The sequence below is a fragment of the Eumetopias jubatus genome, unplaced genomic scaffold, assembly GCF_037043125.1.
Source record: "Eumetopias jubatus isolate StellerSeaLion01/CBP00866 unplaced genomic scaffold, mEumJub1_p1.0 scaffold_5, whole genome shotgun sequence".
Lineage (NCBI taxonomy): Eukaryota > Metazoa > Chordata > Mammalia > Carnivora > Otariidae > Eumetopias > Eumetopias jubatus.
Genome location: NW_028274811.1, coordinates 26,768,316 through 26,783,226, shown reverse-complemented (window position 1 = coordinate 26,783,226; position 14,911 = coordinate 26,768,316). Strand labels below are relative to the sequence as shown.

Here is a 14,911-nt window from a genome sequence, read left to right as displayed (position 1 = left end):
CCCTCAAAAGGACAGACAACACAAGAGATGGATTCCTACATGCCAGAGAAGGGGCCAACATTCAACGTGGGAGAATTTTGAGTACAGAAAAAGGGCAACTTCTTGCCACCTGTTAACAAGTGGAATTTAGTTAAGAGGACTCCTACCTCTGGAGATTTTGTTGAATGCACGCGCGCGCGCGCACACACACACACACACACACACACACCCTTCCTTTTCAGAAAAATTAAGGAAACCATTCCTGAGTGTAAGACAGGTTTCTTTTATTAATTTTTCCTAAACTTGTCTGTTTATTTAATGTTTCTCTTAGTGTAAGAACGTGACCTGGAACTTTAACAAACCAATTTGGATAATGCAACCTGGATAAATTCTTGTCTGCAAACAAGTCATCAATTATCACACTCTCTGGCCTGGCCTCCAAGTAAATCCAATTGGTCTTAAAGGCTGTCTAAACAGAGAGCAAGCAGACCACATCATCTTATTTCTAGTTTAAACTTTTAACTTCAATTTCACCCCCATCCCAACATCCACACCCTCCCCCACACAAAAAGTTTTCTTAGAAGAAATGGCCATTGCCGACTGAGTCAGTTGCATAAGAATTGGCTTAATCCTGCAGCCAGCACACCAAAGTAGCTACTGGCCTCACTGCAGGCCAGCTGGAACTCAAAGCTGACAGGCAGAGGATAGACAGCCTAAGGACAGGGCCAAGTCCTGGTGCTACAAGGCTTCCATGCGAGCTTACACACCAACACAAATACACTTCCACCTTCCTCCTCTAAGCAGGGTTTCTCTATAGCACTTCAGAACTTGGCAACACTCTAAAATTTTTTAGTGCAGAGATGGACAGAAACTTATTCTAAGTAAGCAAAGATCATGTTATTTCTAACATAGGCCAAAATTAAGAGAGGTACTCTGTTACATAGATAACAATTATTACAAAGATCCAAAATGTAACCAACAAAGCTTGTAAGTTTCTAAGGCAGGTACCAGCTATGGCCTCTAATACAGGCTTCCCTTGGAGTTTCCAAAATGCTTCCCTCCTATCAACACTGCCATAAAAGGCAGTCACAGGGAATGCTTTGGTGCATCTGACATTGGCCACACAGTAAGAATGCGGTGTTGCTCAAGTCAGACACCAAGCTTCTTTAACACTAATTTCAGACTCATCCAGTACAGTCCAGTGTATCTTAGGGTTTGGTGTTTTTTTCTTTTGTATGATCTGTCAGCTGTTTAACACATAAATTGGCAGGTTCATGGCAGATATTAACACAACATACAATTAATTGTGAATGAGCTAAAAAGAACTTTTAACTCTTGTCTTAGGACTTCAAGCTATACCTCAAATTTACACAGAACATCTCTCACCTGAATGAGCACGCCAGGATACAAGTCTTTACACCATAATTAACAAGAATCAGTTCCTCAGCTCAATTTACCATGCCTACATCCAACAATACATCTATCTAATTCTAACTTTGCAAAAAGAAAATTATTTAGACTTGATGTTTGGGGTATCTGTGAATGCATTTTCAGAAACACACTTTCTCAGGAAGAGCTTCCAGGTCCAAAATCCTCAGTTGCCAACTCACTGCAGGTGAAGGGGTCTATTTTCCCAAGAGCAGCACTCGGGCATTTGTAAGAGGAGCTCCTTCCCCGGAGCAGGGGGCAGGGAGGGGCGGGAGTCTAAGTGGAGTGGAAGTGCAGCATGAAGGAACTCAGTGCACGCCCCTCATGTTCTGCCATGTTCATCCAGGCCATGCCATGCTCTAGTCCCCAGAAAGCAGGGACCCCAGCCCCATCCCCACACCAGGTGGGGAGCCTTCGTGGCAATCTCCACAACACATTTTTGAAGCACAATTTCCAGAGTTCCTGCCACATAGGTCACAATGAAAAGTCTGCTTGACAGCTAGTTAGAGCCTTTGCTTATAGCTCAGCTTTCCAAAACAAACTTATCCTTGTGTAAGCATGATTAAACATAAAAGGAGTGAAGCAGAAGCTCGGTAAGTAAGACTAACTGGGCTTCTAAATAGTACCATTATGAAAAAGATACAATGCACTTAATTTCTGTATCTAACTATTTAGAAGTCAAAATGCTCCATACATTACCTATATCCCCTCCCACGAAATCCCCTAAAAACTGACTAAGAAATCTCCAGTATTTGATTGCTCTAGTTGATATTTAGAACAAAGTTGACAACTTAAAGCTTTATAATAGTCTGTTTTAATATAAACAATTGTTGGAATCAATCAATGTCCATTTCAGGAAGCTTCTTGTCTGAATCCGAAGGCACCGCTGTGTCTGTACCCTGCTCGGCAGCCTGAGGGCCTGGGCTGTCTCCTTGTCCATCCACTGGTCCATTCTGCTCTGCATTTTTTTGCTCCTCTTTTGGAGGTTCCACTTTGGGTTTGGGCTTTGAAACTATAGGGCTACAGATACTCATCAGCTCCTAGAACAGCAGAGGAGAGAAAACTGTGGGTTCTTAAAAATAGTAAATTTTACATGATGTTCTCAACTTAAACCCAAGTCTACCCCCTCCCAACCAGAAGCCAGAAACTAAGATGCACTAATGAAGTTCCCTCCTAAGTGTCACTTTAAGGACCATTAATAATAAATAACAGGGTTGACAAGGAAAGACTATTAAATATTCAAAGCCATAAATTACCTTAATTTTAGCTTCAATCTCTTTTGCCTTGACAACTGGATCCATAGTCAGACTCTGCTTGTTCTGAAGATTCAGTTTGTTATTCATCCACTCCATGGCCTCATTTGTGCTTTTTTCCACCTTCATCACGTCAGCAGCGTCCAAATGGTCATACTGGTCCTCCTGCAACCAGGAGACAACCAGGCAAGTGTCAAAGGATGATACTCTCCCCACCCAAATATCTAGTTGTTTGCCGTCTTTCAAAAACATAGTCTTTCTAAAAATGAAGCACATTCAGCCTCACCATCCAAATGGATATTCAATTCCTTAAAAAAATTCAATGAAGAAAAAGTAACCCCAGTTTTTAAAACACTCAGGAAATAGACTTAAGGGCCAAAAACATACATAAGGCTAGCAATTTAAAGACTTCAATGGATAAAAAGCACATGCCTGACAATCTTATGAAGGTAATTTCACAAACATGACATTACAGGTCATTAAGATGGGAGAGCAGAGGTTTAGGCATGCTACTTAGGAACCAAAACAATACTGAATACAATTTTTTAAAGGAGACCTTTTAGAAACAAAATTTTTTCAAAATTAAACAAGCCAAATTTATCACTCAGAAGTTTCTTACAATGACTATCCATCAAGAACCTAGAGTAGAGTGGAGTGGTTAAGAACCCAAAATTTGTGGAGTCAGACCTCAGGCCAAACCCCACTTCTCAATAGTAACCTTGGGTGTTACTTAAGGACACTGAGGCTTAAGGAAGTTAGAAGTTACCTCTAACTATTACTGACATGACCACCTACCTCATTAGGGTACTCCTAAGGATTTAATGAAATAATGTATTTACGGAATGTATATCACAAGTGCTCAAAAAATTGTTAAGTAGTTTACTGTTCAGACAGTCCTACATCTGCATAATAAACCAAACCATATGCCTAATGGTTCTCAGAAAGACCAGGATAGAGCAGGTTAAGTCACTGATGAAGCATCTGACAGCAAGAAAAGGAAATCGAATATTGCTCACTTCCAAATGCTACCTATTAAAGAATAGTTCTTACTAAGATTCTATAAAATATTATACCCACTACACTAACATCCAAAAAGAAGTATTTAATATTAAACAATAGTTTAAAAAAAGCAAAAAATCGCTATATAAATGCCTCAAAACTTTACCAAAGTAACAGTAGGATAAGAAAAACAGATACCTTGTTTTTGAAAGAGCTGATTACTTTCATATACTGTTGGATTTGTTTCCCTAGTTCTTCAAATAATTTTGGTCTTTCTTCAGATTCCTGGAATCGCATCTTAATAGGTTGACCTAGATTCTTAACATAAGAAAGAATGTTTAAACTATCAGAGTGTATCGTTTCTACAATTACTGAGATCTACCACGGATTAAAGTACGTTTCATCTCCGTGTGCTTGATGTGAAAAGCTCAGTATCGCTCCCCATTCCACTGAAATCCATCCTTAGGCTAGATATGACAATATACCTCTATACCATTCCATGTGGAGCCACTTCAACTTGTCACTGGAGTCCTAATTCTCAAAACAGAGTGGGGAGACAACCCAAAAGGAGGTGCCTCCTGATAGTGATACACCTTCCTTAATTAGAAGCATACCTGCCAAAAAATTTTTTTGAAAATGAAATCTGATGAAGCCTCTAGTTCTAACCATCAACTTATCCGATGGTGATAAATAACAAAGAAGTGAATTAGAAATAATAGCACAGAAATGAAAACCAGGAAAATCCAGACTGGGTGAAAATCTGACCTAGGACATCTGATCTTTTTAAATAAATGAGAAAGGGGGCAGAAATGATGGAAGAACTACACAGATTTAAGAGACAATGCATAAAATATATGGTCCTTAGGGGTATTCAGAGTCAAACAAACTAAAAACTAATTTATAAAACAATTAGAACTTGAAAACTGAATACATGGTGACATTAAACATGATATTAAGGAATTTTTAAAAATGTGATAATAGTATAGCTTAAAGTTGTATTTTCTTTTAAATACATACTGCAGTATTTTCAGAATAAATATAACATGAGGGACTTCCTTCAAATAAATGGGAGTAGGAGGGAGCAGAAACGGAACAAAACTGGCCATAAGCTGACAACCATTAAAGCTATTGTTTGACATCTCCCATAATAAAAAGTAAAGCAAAAGACTCCATCGGAGAGGTCTCACTGGAAGCTCTTGTTATCCTTCCATAATGAGAGGAAAACTGCAGGCACTGTCCTTGAGCAATTCCATTCAGAGGTTAATCACAATGGCCCAGTTTGACAAGAAAGGTAAGTAACCCACAGAAATGTGAAAAGTTCTTCCCGTGCATTTGCATCCTTTTGCAAACAATGGCCTCAACCTTGGATCATTTTTTTATTTTTTTAATAAAGTTTTATTCAAATACAATCACTTCATTCATTTACAGTCCTTAACTCAGAGGAAAGGCATGACGCTGGACGTGCACTAAAACACTCAGTGTACCAGGAATGAACCAGGGACCTTTAGATCTTCAGCATAACACTCTCCCAACTGAGCTATTTTGGCACCCTCATTTTTTTGTACTTTTAACCCTAAGGTTTAATGACCAGATTCTTTAAATACAAAACAGATACTTTGCTTTACCAAAAATCAAAACTGTATGAACAACCCTGCCTCAACTGCACTACAGGTGCCTTCAGGACAGGTCAACATCTTTCTATTCTTTCAACCACCACACCCAGAATGCCACCTCCTTCAGGAAAACATTTTAAGTCCAAACAATTTTCAGAAAAATAATTTTGCGCCATGGCTACAAACAGGAGCCTCCCTGGTAATGCATGCAGCCTGTTGATTGTATGGGTTGCCTTAAGGGACCTTGGAGACATCCCTTTCCAGTGGACATTGAGGTCTGACTTCATGCTATCTCCAATCTAGGCTGCAGACAGGTATGCGGAGTGCTTTTGGAAAGCCCCAGGGCACAGTAGCCAAGGTCCACATGGGCCAAGTCATCATGTCCATCCGTACCAAGCTGCAGAACAAGGAGCATGTGACTGAGGCCCTATGCAGGGCCAAGTTCAAGTTCCCTGGCTGCCAGAAGATCCACATCTCCAAGAAGTGGGCTTTACTAAGTTTAATGCAGATGAATTTGAAGACATGGTAGCTGAAAAGCAGCTTATCCCAGATGGCTGTGGGGTCAAATACATGCCTAATCGTGGCCCCCTGGACAAATGGCGGGCTCTGCACTCATGAGAACCTCGGCACTGCCCCCTCCCTATTCATGCCCATCAATAAATCCTACTTCCTGTCCAAAAAAAGAATTTTGTTACTGTAAGGTTCTAAAAACAAGAAAATGACAGTAAGTGATAAAGGGTATAGTTTTTCAATCACTTTCAGCCTGTCTTCATTACTTGATATGAAAATTCCTCCCAATTCTGAGAGAAATCCTTGGAAATTACAGCATGGGTTTAGGTTTCAGAACACTTCTGCTTTCAAGAATCATTTTTTTTTTTTTACAGTCAAAAGGAAATGCTTTCCATCCTCCTGCTTTATTTAAGTAAGCTCTAGGCCCAACATGAGGCTTGAACTCACGAATGTAACATCAAGAGTCACGTGCTCCACCAACCGAGCCAGCCAGGCACCCCAAGAATCACTTACTTTTAATTCTGCCAATTTATCGACATAAACTTGCTTTGGCTGGTCTTCTCCATCCTCATATAACCAATTTTCAGTATCTTCTAGTTTCAAGGTAAAACTGTTACGATCCTAAATATGAAGAAAATATTATGATTAGGTCAGTCAAAAATCAGCTCGTTGCCCAGCGAAGTCAATAGGCAAAGGCTGCAGTATCTGAATTTGCTTTAAAATAGGGAGGGGATGGGACAGACAAGGGACACAGACAAGAACAGCAATGTCACTTGCTTGATAGCTACAGACAGTTTTACTTCTCTCTGTTGCAGGGGATAGGTTTAAAATTTGGGATATTTGGTTATTTGAAAATTTCAGAAATAAAAACTACATTTAAAAATATGTAAGCTGGGGGGGCTTGGGTGATCAGTCAGTTAAAGCGGGAAGCCTGCTTCTCCCTCTCTCCCACTCCCCCTGCTTGTGTTCCTGCTCTCGCTGTCTCTGTCAAATAAATAAATAAAATCTTTAAAAAAAAAAAATCTTAAAAAAATGTAAGCTATATAACAAATACTGTATTGTTTAACAGCTGCTAATAATAAGTAGCTCTTAAAAAAATAATTTTTATAACTGTGCAGTGACAGATAATTAGACTTATGTGATTATTTCATAATATATACAAATATCATTGTGTTGTACTCCTGAAACTAATGTTGTCAATTATACAATTTTTTAAAAAAGTGAATTAAAATACAGAAACATGAGAGAAGGGTGGGCTGACTTACAGAAAAATACCAGGTAAACAAAAGCATGCAAATATATCAAAAAGTGATGCATTAAAAAAAAAAAAAAAATGATTCACAAAGACAAGACTTTGGGAAACACTGCACTAAAAGAAACACAAAACTTTTCCCCAAAAAAGCCCATTTTTAATCATTTGACTGTGTACCTACGGATGCCAGAAATGTGCCTACCACATTTAAGGCTGCTCCCAGAAGACACCTAGTAGGTAGGCACATACTTACATCTTCACTCACAAACTTCTCGTATTCCCCACTAAGCTTGTCTCTCATCTCGTACACATATTCTTCCACTGCATTCTTGGCATCATTCCTCTCCTTCTCCAGTTTATCCTGCATGATCATCTTACCCTGAGAACAGTGTAAATGAGAAATTCAGACAACTGAGACAATATCCTCTTAAATACTAAGTCCTGTAATTATAAAAGTGGAGAATCCTTCTTCCCCAAATCCTCTTAGTTCTGCAAATCATCCAAGAAAGGAGAAGTGGAAGCATTGTCCCCAGTAAATTATGAAGATGAACTCTGAGTTCTGTGAGTGTGCTTAGAAAAAAACAGTAATAGAAGTATCAAGATTTAGAAACTCAAAAGCAAAATAAGGAAAAGAACTTAAGACGAGAACTTTAAGAAACTATTAGCTCCATGTTGTCACAAGGTGGTATACTCTGCTGTAGGATTACTATACGATAACAAGAAAATCAAATGATTCACACAGTATAAATGTTACAGTTCTGTAAAACAAATCTAAGATCCAAGGGACACATGATAAAAAAAAAAAACTTCAAAGACAACAATTAATTCAGTACTTTGTGCACCAGGGTGCCAAACCTTACATCACTCACAGTAACAGGAATTCAACACTGACTAACAACAGGGGAAGGAACTAAATACACAAAACAGCACTACCATGAATGCTTTGATTTCCCCTACTGATCAACGTCCATGACCCAGCACCTCAAACATCCCAAGCACCCAAGTGAACAAACACACACGAACCCAAACATGAATGATACCACCCTAAACCAAAGACATAATGTCAAAGATGTCTTAACAGAGCTTCTAGCTATAGACACATAAAACTATAAAAGAATTTTGATATGACATGGGATTTGCCCTTGAAGTACCCAAAACTCTAAAATTACTCCCCTAAACTCCAAACAACTGAACATGCATAAAAGGTCACTAGACAGAGAGTTTTAACACTATGGCCACATTAATCTATTAGCTTCTTGTTCTAAGAGATCTGAAATAACCACCTCATTTTCAATGTACAAGTTGAGCATCTCTCTGTCTATCTGCCACAACAGCTGATTCTCAATTGGCAGGTCCACGGTACTGGTCTTCACTTTTGCCTTCTTGGCTTGAGGTGGTTGGTCCATCTTTTTGTCTTTTGATCCAGCTTGAGAGGTCTGAAATAACAAGAAATCATCATTAACAAACACACAGACTATCTTAAACTTCCAAATGGGTCATGTTTCAAGAGCTCTTTTTGGTTTTTTATTAGTTTGTTTTCTAATGATATAAATAACCTGGGATGACTACTTATAATATCTAGAAAGTTAAAAACATAAGTATTATATGAGTACTCAAATCCAAAGAAAAAGTAACAGTGGGTGCCAGAGGCTGGGGGGAGGGAAAGTGGGGCAATGGGGAGTTGTTGTTGAATGGGCACTTCATACTAGGAAAGGCACCAGTTCTCAAGCCACCTCAATGAAGAAGCCTAAGTAGCAACCACCCCCCTGAAATGTCCCACAGCCCCAAAGGATGTGGTGGGAGAAGCAGCTCTCCTTTCTCCTCGCCATCTCCCCACATACACATCGAGGAAGTACTTCTCTCTCACTCTGCTGCCCCCAGTCATACAACATGAAGGGTTTTCCACCCTGGAAAAGGCCTTTCTTTTTCCTCTCCCCATTATATTTTCTTTTTTATAAGTATTTGCATAATTAAATGGAAGTAATTAAACTTTATTAACTGATGTGAAAATGAGTAACAGACTGAAGCCATCTACGGGCTCTGCCAAACTTTTTTAAATGCCACAATCAGAAATACCTCACAAAGTGGAACTATATATTGCAATGTCATAATTTGAAAGAAAACATGCTTTCAATACTGACACCAAACTTAAACATGAAAACTTGGAAGTTAGAATTAAAAACAGGATTGTAAAGGATTCAAAAATGTTACATATTCATTTAAATAAATACTTGGGATAAATATACTATTTACAAAATACATGTAAATATTTTATTATTTAAAACACTATCTTTGGGGCACCTGGGTGGCTCAGTATGTTAAGTGTCTGCCTTTGGCTCAGTTCGTGATGCCAGGGTCCTGGGATCGAGCCCCGCATCGGACTCCCTGCTCGGCGGGAAGCCAGCTTCTCCCTCTCCCACTCCCTCTGCTTGTGTTCCCTCTCTGTGTCTCTCTCTCTGTCAAATAAATAAAATCTTTAAAAAAAACAAAAAATAAAAAAACAGGTTTGAACTGCCGAAGTCCATGTATATAGAGTTTTGATAAATAACAGTACAATACTGTAAATGTATTTTCTCTGCTTTATAATTTTCTTAATAACATATTTTCTCTAACTTACCTTACAGTAAGAATACAGTATTTAATAAATGTAACATACAGAATAGGAACTAATCAACTATTTGTGTTATTCTGGTCAACTTAATAACTAGTGAAGTTTTTGGGGAGTCAAGTTATATGCAGATTTTTTTTTTACTGCATAAGGGTCAGGACCCCTAACATGCACACTGTTCAAGGGTCAACTGTGTAACTACCTTGTAAGATACAGCATCTCATATATGTGTTCAGACATTACAAATCCTATTCTAAAACACAATTATACCTCCATTTCTTCCGACTCTGCCTTATTTTCTGCTGGCATTTGCTGCTGCTCTTCAGCATGTGGTTCCTCCTGGTCTACTTGCATCTTCTGAAAAACAGGTCACATCGAATCCCGAAGCTAGGAAATACTAATGGAAGACTAAGCAACCTTCATGACATACTGGCAAAATCCCATGGTATGGAATTCCTGATCAATTACCAGCCATCAGAACGCCTGGACTCAAATTCCAGCTATAACACATATGTTACCTATTAATATGCAAGTTTTCCTCTCTGGATCTCAGTTAATAAATCTGTACAATGGAGTGAACACTTGCCCTACCCTACCCGTATGTAAACAAGGGTGGCTGTGGAAATGCTTTGTAAACCACAGCAGTACTCATCTTAAAGGAGGGTGGCAACATTTAACACATATTTCTGAAGAGAGCAGGAGTTTCTCCACGCTTCCTCCTGAGTAAATTTCTCTCAAAAGTCTCAACATTTTCAAGCAGTTCTTAAATTAGTCTTTTCATCCTTGCAAGTACAACCATTGTGTGCATTAGGGGAGGTGAACACCTTGAAAATTCTGTTAAAAGAACAAAGCCTGGGGGCGCCTGGGTGGCTCAGCCAGTTGAGCTTCCAACTCTTGGTTTCAGCTCAGGTTATCTCATGGGTCATGGTTGGTTGAACCCCATGGCAGGCTCCCCACTCAGTAGGGAGCCTACCTGAAGATTCTCTCCTGCTCTTCCCCCAACTCGCATGCATACACACGCACTTCCCTTGAATAAATAAATCCAAAAAAAAGGAACAAAGCCTGACAATAATGACAAAGAAGGGAAAAGTTTGTGGAGATCTGAATCACCGGCTTGCAATGTCTGCAGCTCAGAAGAATGACCTCACAGGCTTCTAAAAGTGATACCGGGGTCTTAACCCAGACCAACTCACTAAGACCTCTGGAGACTCAAACATTTGTAGTTTCATAAGGCTTGATTTTGATGCACAATAAGGATGAGACCAGGGCATGACTCCAATAAATGACTGTAAAATCAACTTATGAAAATAACCAAGACTCAAAGCATTCTTCAGTAATGAGAATCAAAAACAACTCAACTTGAGAAGTACATGGTCTGAAGAGAGAAGCCAAACTATATTCCATTTCTGTAAGAAAGACTGCATAAAGACCTTCTGCTAGTTCCCCCATGCTAGGATAAGGGGACACAATGCAAACCCACTCTCAGCAGCTGTCACAAGGTTCCTCCCAACCCAGTCAATCTGTTAGAATTTCTAGACAAGTCACCAGTACACCATCATAAATGGCCTAAAATGGTCTAAAATGTCCAGATTACCTCTTCCTCCTTTGCATTCTGATCTGTTTCCATCGGTTCCTCATTTTCCTCAAACTTGAGCACTTCCACTAGAGATGCACTGGACACACTGAAGATGCCATGGACGTTTACTCGAACCTTGACTTTCACTTTTGAACTGGAGCCATCAGATTGAGGAGTGACTTTCTGAACTAAAAACTGAGCTAGGGACATATGAAACAAAAGAGAACACATAACCTGAGAGGACGAATTCAAACATGAATATATGCCCATACGGCCAGGTTATGCCCATTTCTCAGTGACAGGTCAACTAATTTTACTAAGTCATTAGATTTCTCCTTCTTCTCTCATAAACAGTCAAACTCTCAGTACCTTGTCCCAATTAAGAACTCACACATCTCCTAACCCTCCAAACATTTTCTTACCTCTGGTCCCTTATTCCAATTCATCTTTATATGCCACTGCCAGGGAAGTTCCTAAACCGATGTCACTTCTCCTCTACTGAAAAAACCCTAGTGATTCCATACTGCTTCTGTCATTTATCAAGAAATTGCCATACATCAAGAGTCAATTACTACACCAGAGTTTTACTTATGTTTTTTAATTTACAAAATATGAATTCTCATTCTTATTCCTGTTTTACAAATGAAGAAAACAGAGTAGGTTAACTTTCCCACAGCTTCTAAGTGCCATTCAGGATATTCCTAATACTTCTAATACTTTACTCATGTATTCTAAGTCTGTAATGATCATGTAATTCTAGTTTCTCTCTCACCTAGTGTAATTTCCAGATTATAAGAATTTTTGAGGGTCTGTGAAGACTCTAGCCAACATGGCTCCATAACCTAGGATAACGACATAACTGTTTTCCAATGATTTTCTGTGTACATCTTATAACTCTGTGTTAGGGTGAAAATTGAGTTTAACTCCTTTTTAGTATCTACGTATTATCACATTATGCACAAGGTATACCCACTATGTGCATTAACCAAGAAATACTGCCCACACAATAGAAATCCAATTAAACAGTAACCATCCTGCTAGTAGTGAAGTGGTCACAAGCCTGGAAGAGGTTTTCTGCGTGGGATTTACAATACCAAATTTCAGATTATACTTGCTAGCTCCCAGTTCTCCCAAGTACATAATTTTTCTTTTTTTTAAGTTCCCAATTCTACTTACCTATAGCAGGATCTGGATAGGGCAAATCCTGCAGGGAAGTATAATAGGCCTCAAGAGTGAAAGGTTCCTTTCTATAAAATGTGAGTACTTTAGAGAAAGGAGCAGAATGATTTTTTGTAAAGACTTCACAGTCACTAGATGGAGGAAAAAGACAAAAACACACAAATTTAAGATATTCCTGAACACTTTTACCAATTTATTCTACATCTGTAATTATTGCGTGGCTCTAGTTACTCTTCTCATGCTCTTTCATCTGGCATCATTTCCAGGATATAAGAGGTTCCAAGGAAAAAGAAACTTACATATATATCTATAGATATATATAAAATCAGTTTTAAGGACTATAAATATATTTGAATTAAGTACATCAAAAGCACCAATTATTTCAGCAGGATCAATTATAGTAAACTAAGTAAGGACACAAATTTATTCTCAAGACTAAAATAAGGCATCACTTTGCTTCATGCACTGTAATGTTACAGATCTGCAGAAGTTGAAATGGAGGGCAATATTTTACTCAGACTTAACACTAAGTTAACTGTAAGTATAAAAATAATGAATAAATGTTATTACCTTGACCCTTCTTCAGCTGGAGAATTCCATCTCAGAGATATGGGATATGGTACTACATCAGTTATAGAAAATTCTCTGACTTTGAAGGCAGGCGATAAGATTGCACACTAGAATAATAATTTTTAAAAATACCATATGACAAGTACAGACATTATGAACTGTTGTTATCAGACCTATAAATAATGACTTCAAAAAACCACCATCAACAGTTTTTAAGTGTTTACATTAATAATTTAACGACGTGTGAGTAACTGGTTTTAAAAACTTTCAGATTCAGGAAACAAACTGAGTGTTACTGGAGTGGTTGGGGGTGGGAGGGATGGGGTGGCTGGGTGATAAGACATTGGGGAGGGTATGTGCTAGGGTGAGCGCTGTGAATTGTGCAAGACTGTTGAATCACAGATCTGTACTTCTGAAACAAATAACGCAACATATTTTAAGAAAAAAGAAAAAGAAGAAGATAACAGGAGAGGAAGAATGAGGGGAGTAAGTCAGAGGGGGAGACGAACCATGAGAGACAATGGACTCTGAAAAACAAACTGAGGGTTCTAGAGGGGAGGAGGGTAGGGGGATGGGTTAGCCTGGTGATGGGTATTAAAGAGGGCACATTCTGCATGGAGCACTGGGTGTTATGAACAAACAATGAATCATGGAACACTGCATCAAAAACTAATGATGTAATGTATGGTGATTAACATAACAATAAAAAATTTTAAGAAAAACTTTCAGATTAACTATTATCTAGCCATCACTTTTCATTTTTCCGTGAACTCAAACCTTTACTTAATGTATGTACAATGCTACTTCATATACAGACAAGAGATAATGTACCAAATTCTAGTAGTATTTCAGGCTTACCTATGTTTTTATTACATTAATTCAGCTTATTCCATGTTATAGATTATAGAGTACAATTCCATTTATCAACACCACCTTTGATATTCATTGGAAAACTAAAATTTCAGAATCTTACACCTAGAGATCATCCTAAGCTATCCTCAGATTAGCTGGATATAGAAAACCAATGCCGTCTTGGCACAATGACCTATAAATGGATGGCTACCTGTGAAAGAAAGCTCACCTGCAATGCACAGCCTCGAGTGACAGCTTCATCAGCATTTAGTGTTGTACTAAGCTCTTTACCAAAAAATTTGCTGATCTTCTCTTTCACTGCAGGGATTCGCGTCGCGCCACCAACTATCTCCACTGCATAAATATCTTCTTTCTTTAACTCTATTTTAAAATGATTAGAAAAGACACTGAGATGAAAACAACCTTTAAATTAGTACTTCACAATGAAATTAAGAGAGCAATATAACATCTTAACATAACAAAATAACTTAGATTCATAACAAAACCCTGCCACTCCTTCACCCCCTCACCACCACCACCACCACCACCACCACCACCACCACCACCACCACACACACACACACACACACACACACACACACACACACACACACACACACACACACACACACACACACACAGCTGCGGCATCTGAAAACAAGTAGGTATATGTTCTAATGCCAGGGGCAGTGTGGCACAATATTGGGACTTAAGAGGACAGGGCCATGAATACTAAATCCCCTACATCGTAGAGACCCCATAATCTCTGAAACAGGCCCACGTAAAAAATTGTTAAAACATCAATAGTTAAGCTAGCCACAAAAAAAATTAGAGGGCCTTGAAATACTGAGTTACCCCTGACATGAAAGAAAAAAGTATTCGAAGCACACCTAGCCCCATCAGCACTCCACCCAGAGCATAGGCTTTGTACAGATTATTAACACAGGTACAGCCTCCTCCTGACATAAGTAAGAAAGGTGCACACCAAAGCTCTTCTGTCAGTCATAAAATACTAACACCACCTGGTTTCATGGTCACATTTTATGCCACAAATACTGACGGTATGTTGAGAAGGGCTATTTAAAGAAATGG

At 38.7% G+C, this 14,911-nt stretch overlaps 1 protein-coding gene, 1 non-coding gene and 1 pseudogene across 3 annotated transcripts in view; 2 read left to right on the top strand and 1 right to left on the bottom strand.

The window, feature by feature from the left end:
* Positions 1 to 238: 238 nt before the first annotated feature.
* HSPA4 (heat shock protein family A (Hsp70) member 4) overlaps positions 239 to 14,911 on the bottom strand; it is a 71,152-nt gene continuing 56,479 nt past the window's right edge. For both annotated transcript variants that reach the window (XM_088023261.1, XM_028103517.2), the window contains 11 exons: positions 14,049 to 14,200; positions 12,968 to 13,074; positions 12,395 to 12,528; positions 11,237 to 11,418; positions 9,913 to 9,999; positions 8,318 to 8,470; positions 7,288 to 7,413; positions 6,296 to 6,403; positions 3,858 to 3,977; positions 2,664 to 2,825; positions 239 to 2,447 (listed from right to left, as the gene is read on the bottom strand). In XM_088023261.1, the coding sequence (XP_087879387.1) occupies positions 2,244 to 2,447; positions 2,664 to 2,825; positions 3,858 to 3,977; positions 6,296 to 6,403; positions 7,288 to 7,413; positions 8,318 to 8,470; positions 9,913 to 9,999; positions 11,237 to 11,418; positions 12,395 to 12,528; positions 12,968 to 13,074; positions 14,049 to 14,200 (1,535 nt within the window). In that variant the 3' untranslated portion in view covers positions 239 to 2,243. The remainder of the gene's footprint in view (positions 2,448 to 2,663; positions 2,826 to 3,857; positions 3,978 to 6,295; positions 6,404 to 7,287; positions 7,414 to 8,317; positions 8,471 to 9,912; positions 10,000 to 11,236; positions 11,419 to 12,394; positions 12,529 to 12,967; positions 13,075 to 14,048; positions 14,201 to 14,911) is intronic.
* On the top strand, positions 5,398 to 5,528 carry LOC114209651 (small nucleolar RNA SNORA70). Its single transcript, XR_003609381.1, has one exon. It is a non-coding gene; the product is annotated as a small nucleolar RNA SNORA70 (small nucleolar RNA).
* LOC148164307 (large ribosomal subunit protein uL16-like) lies at positions 5,580 to 5,890 on the top strand (annotated as a pseudogene).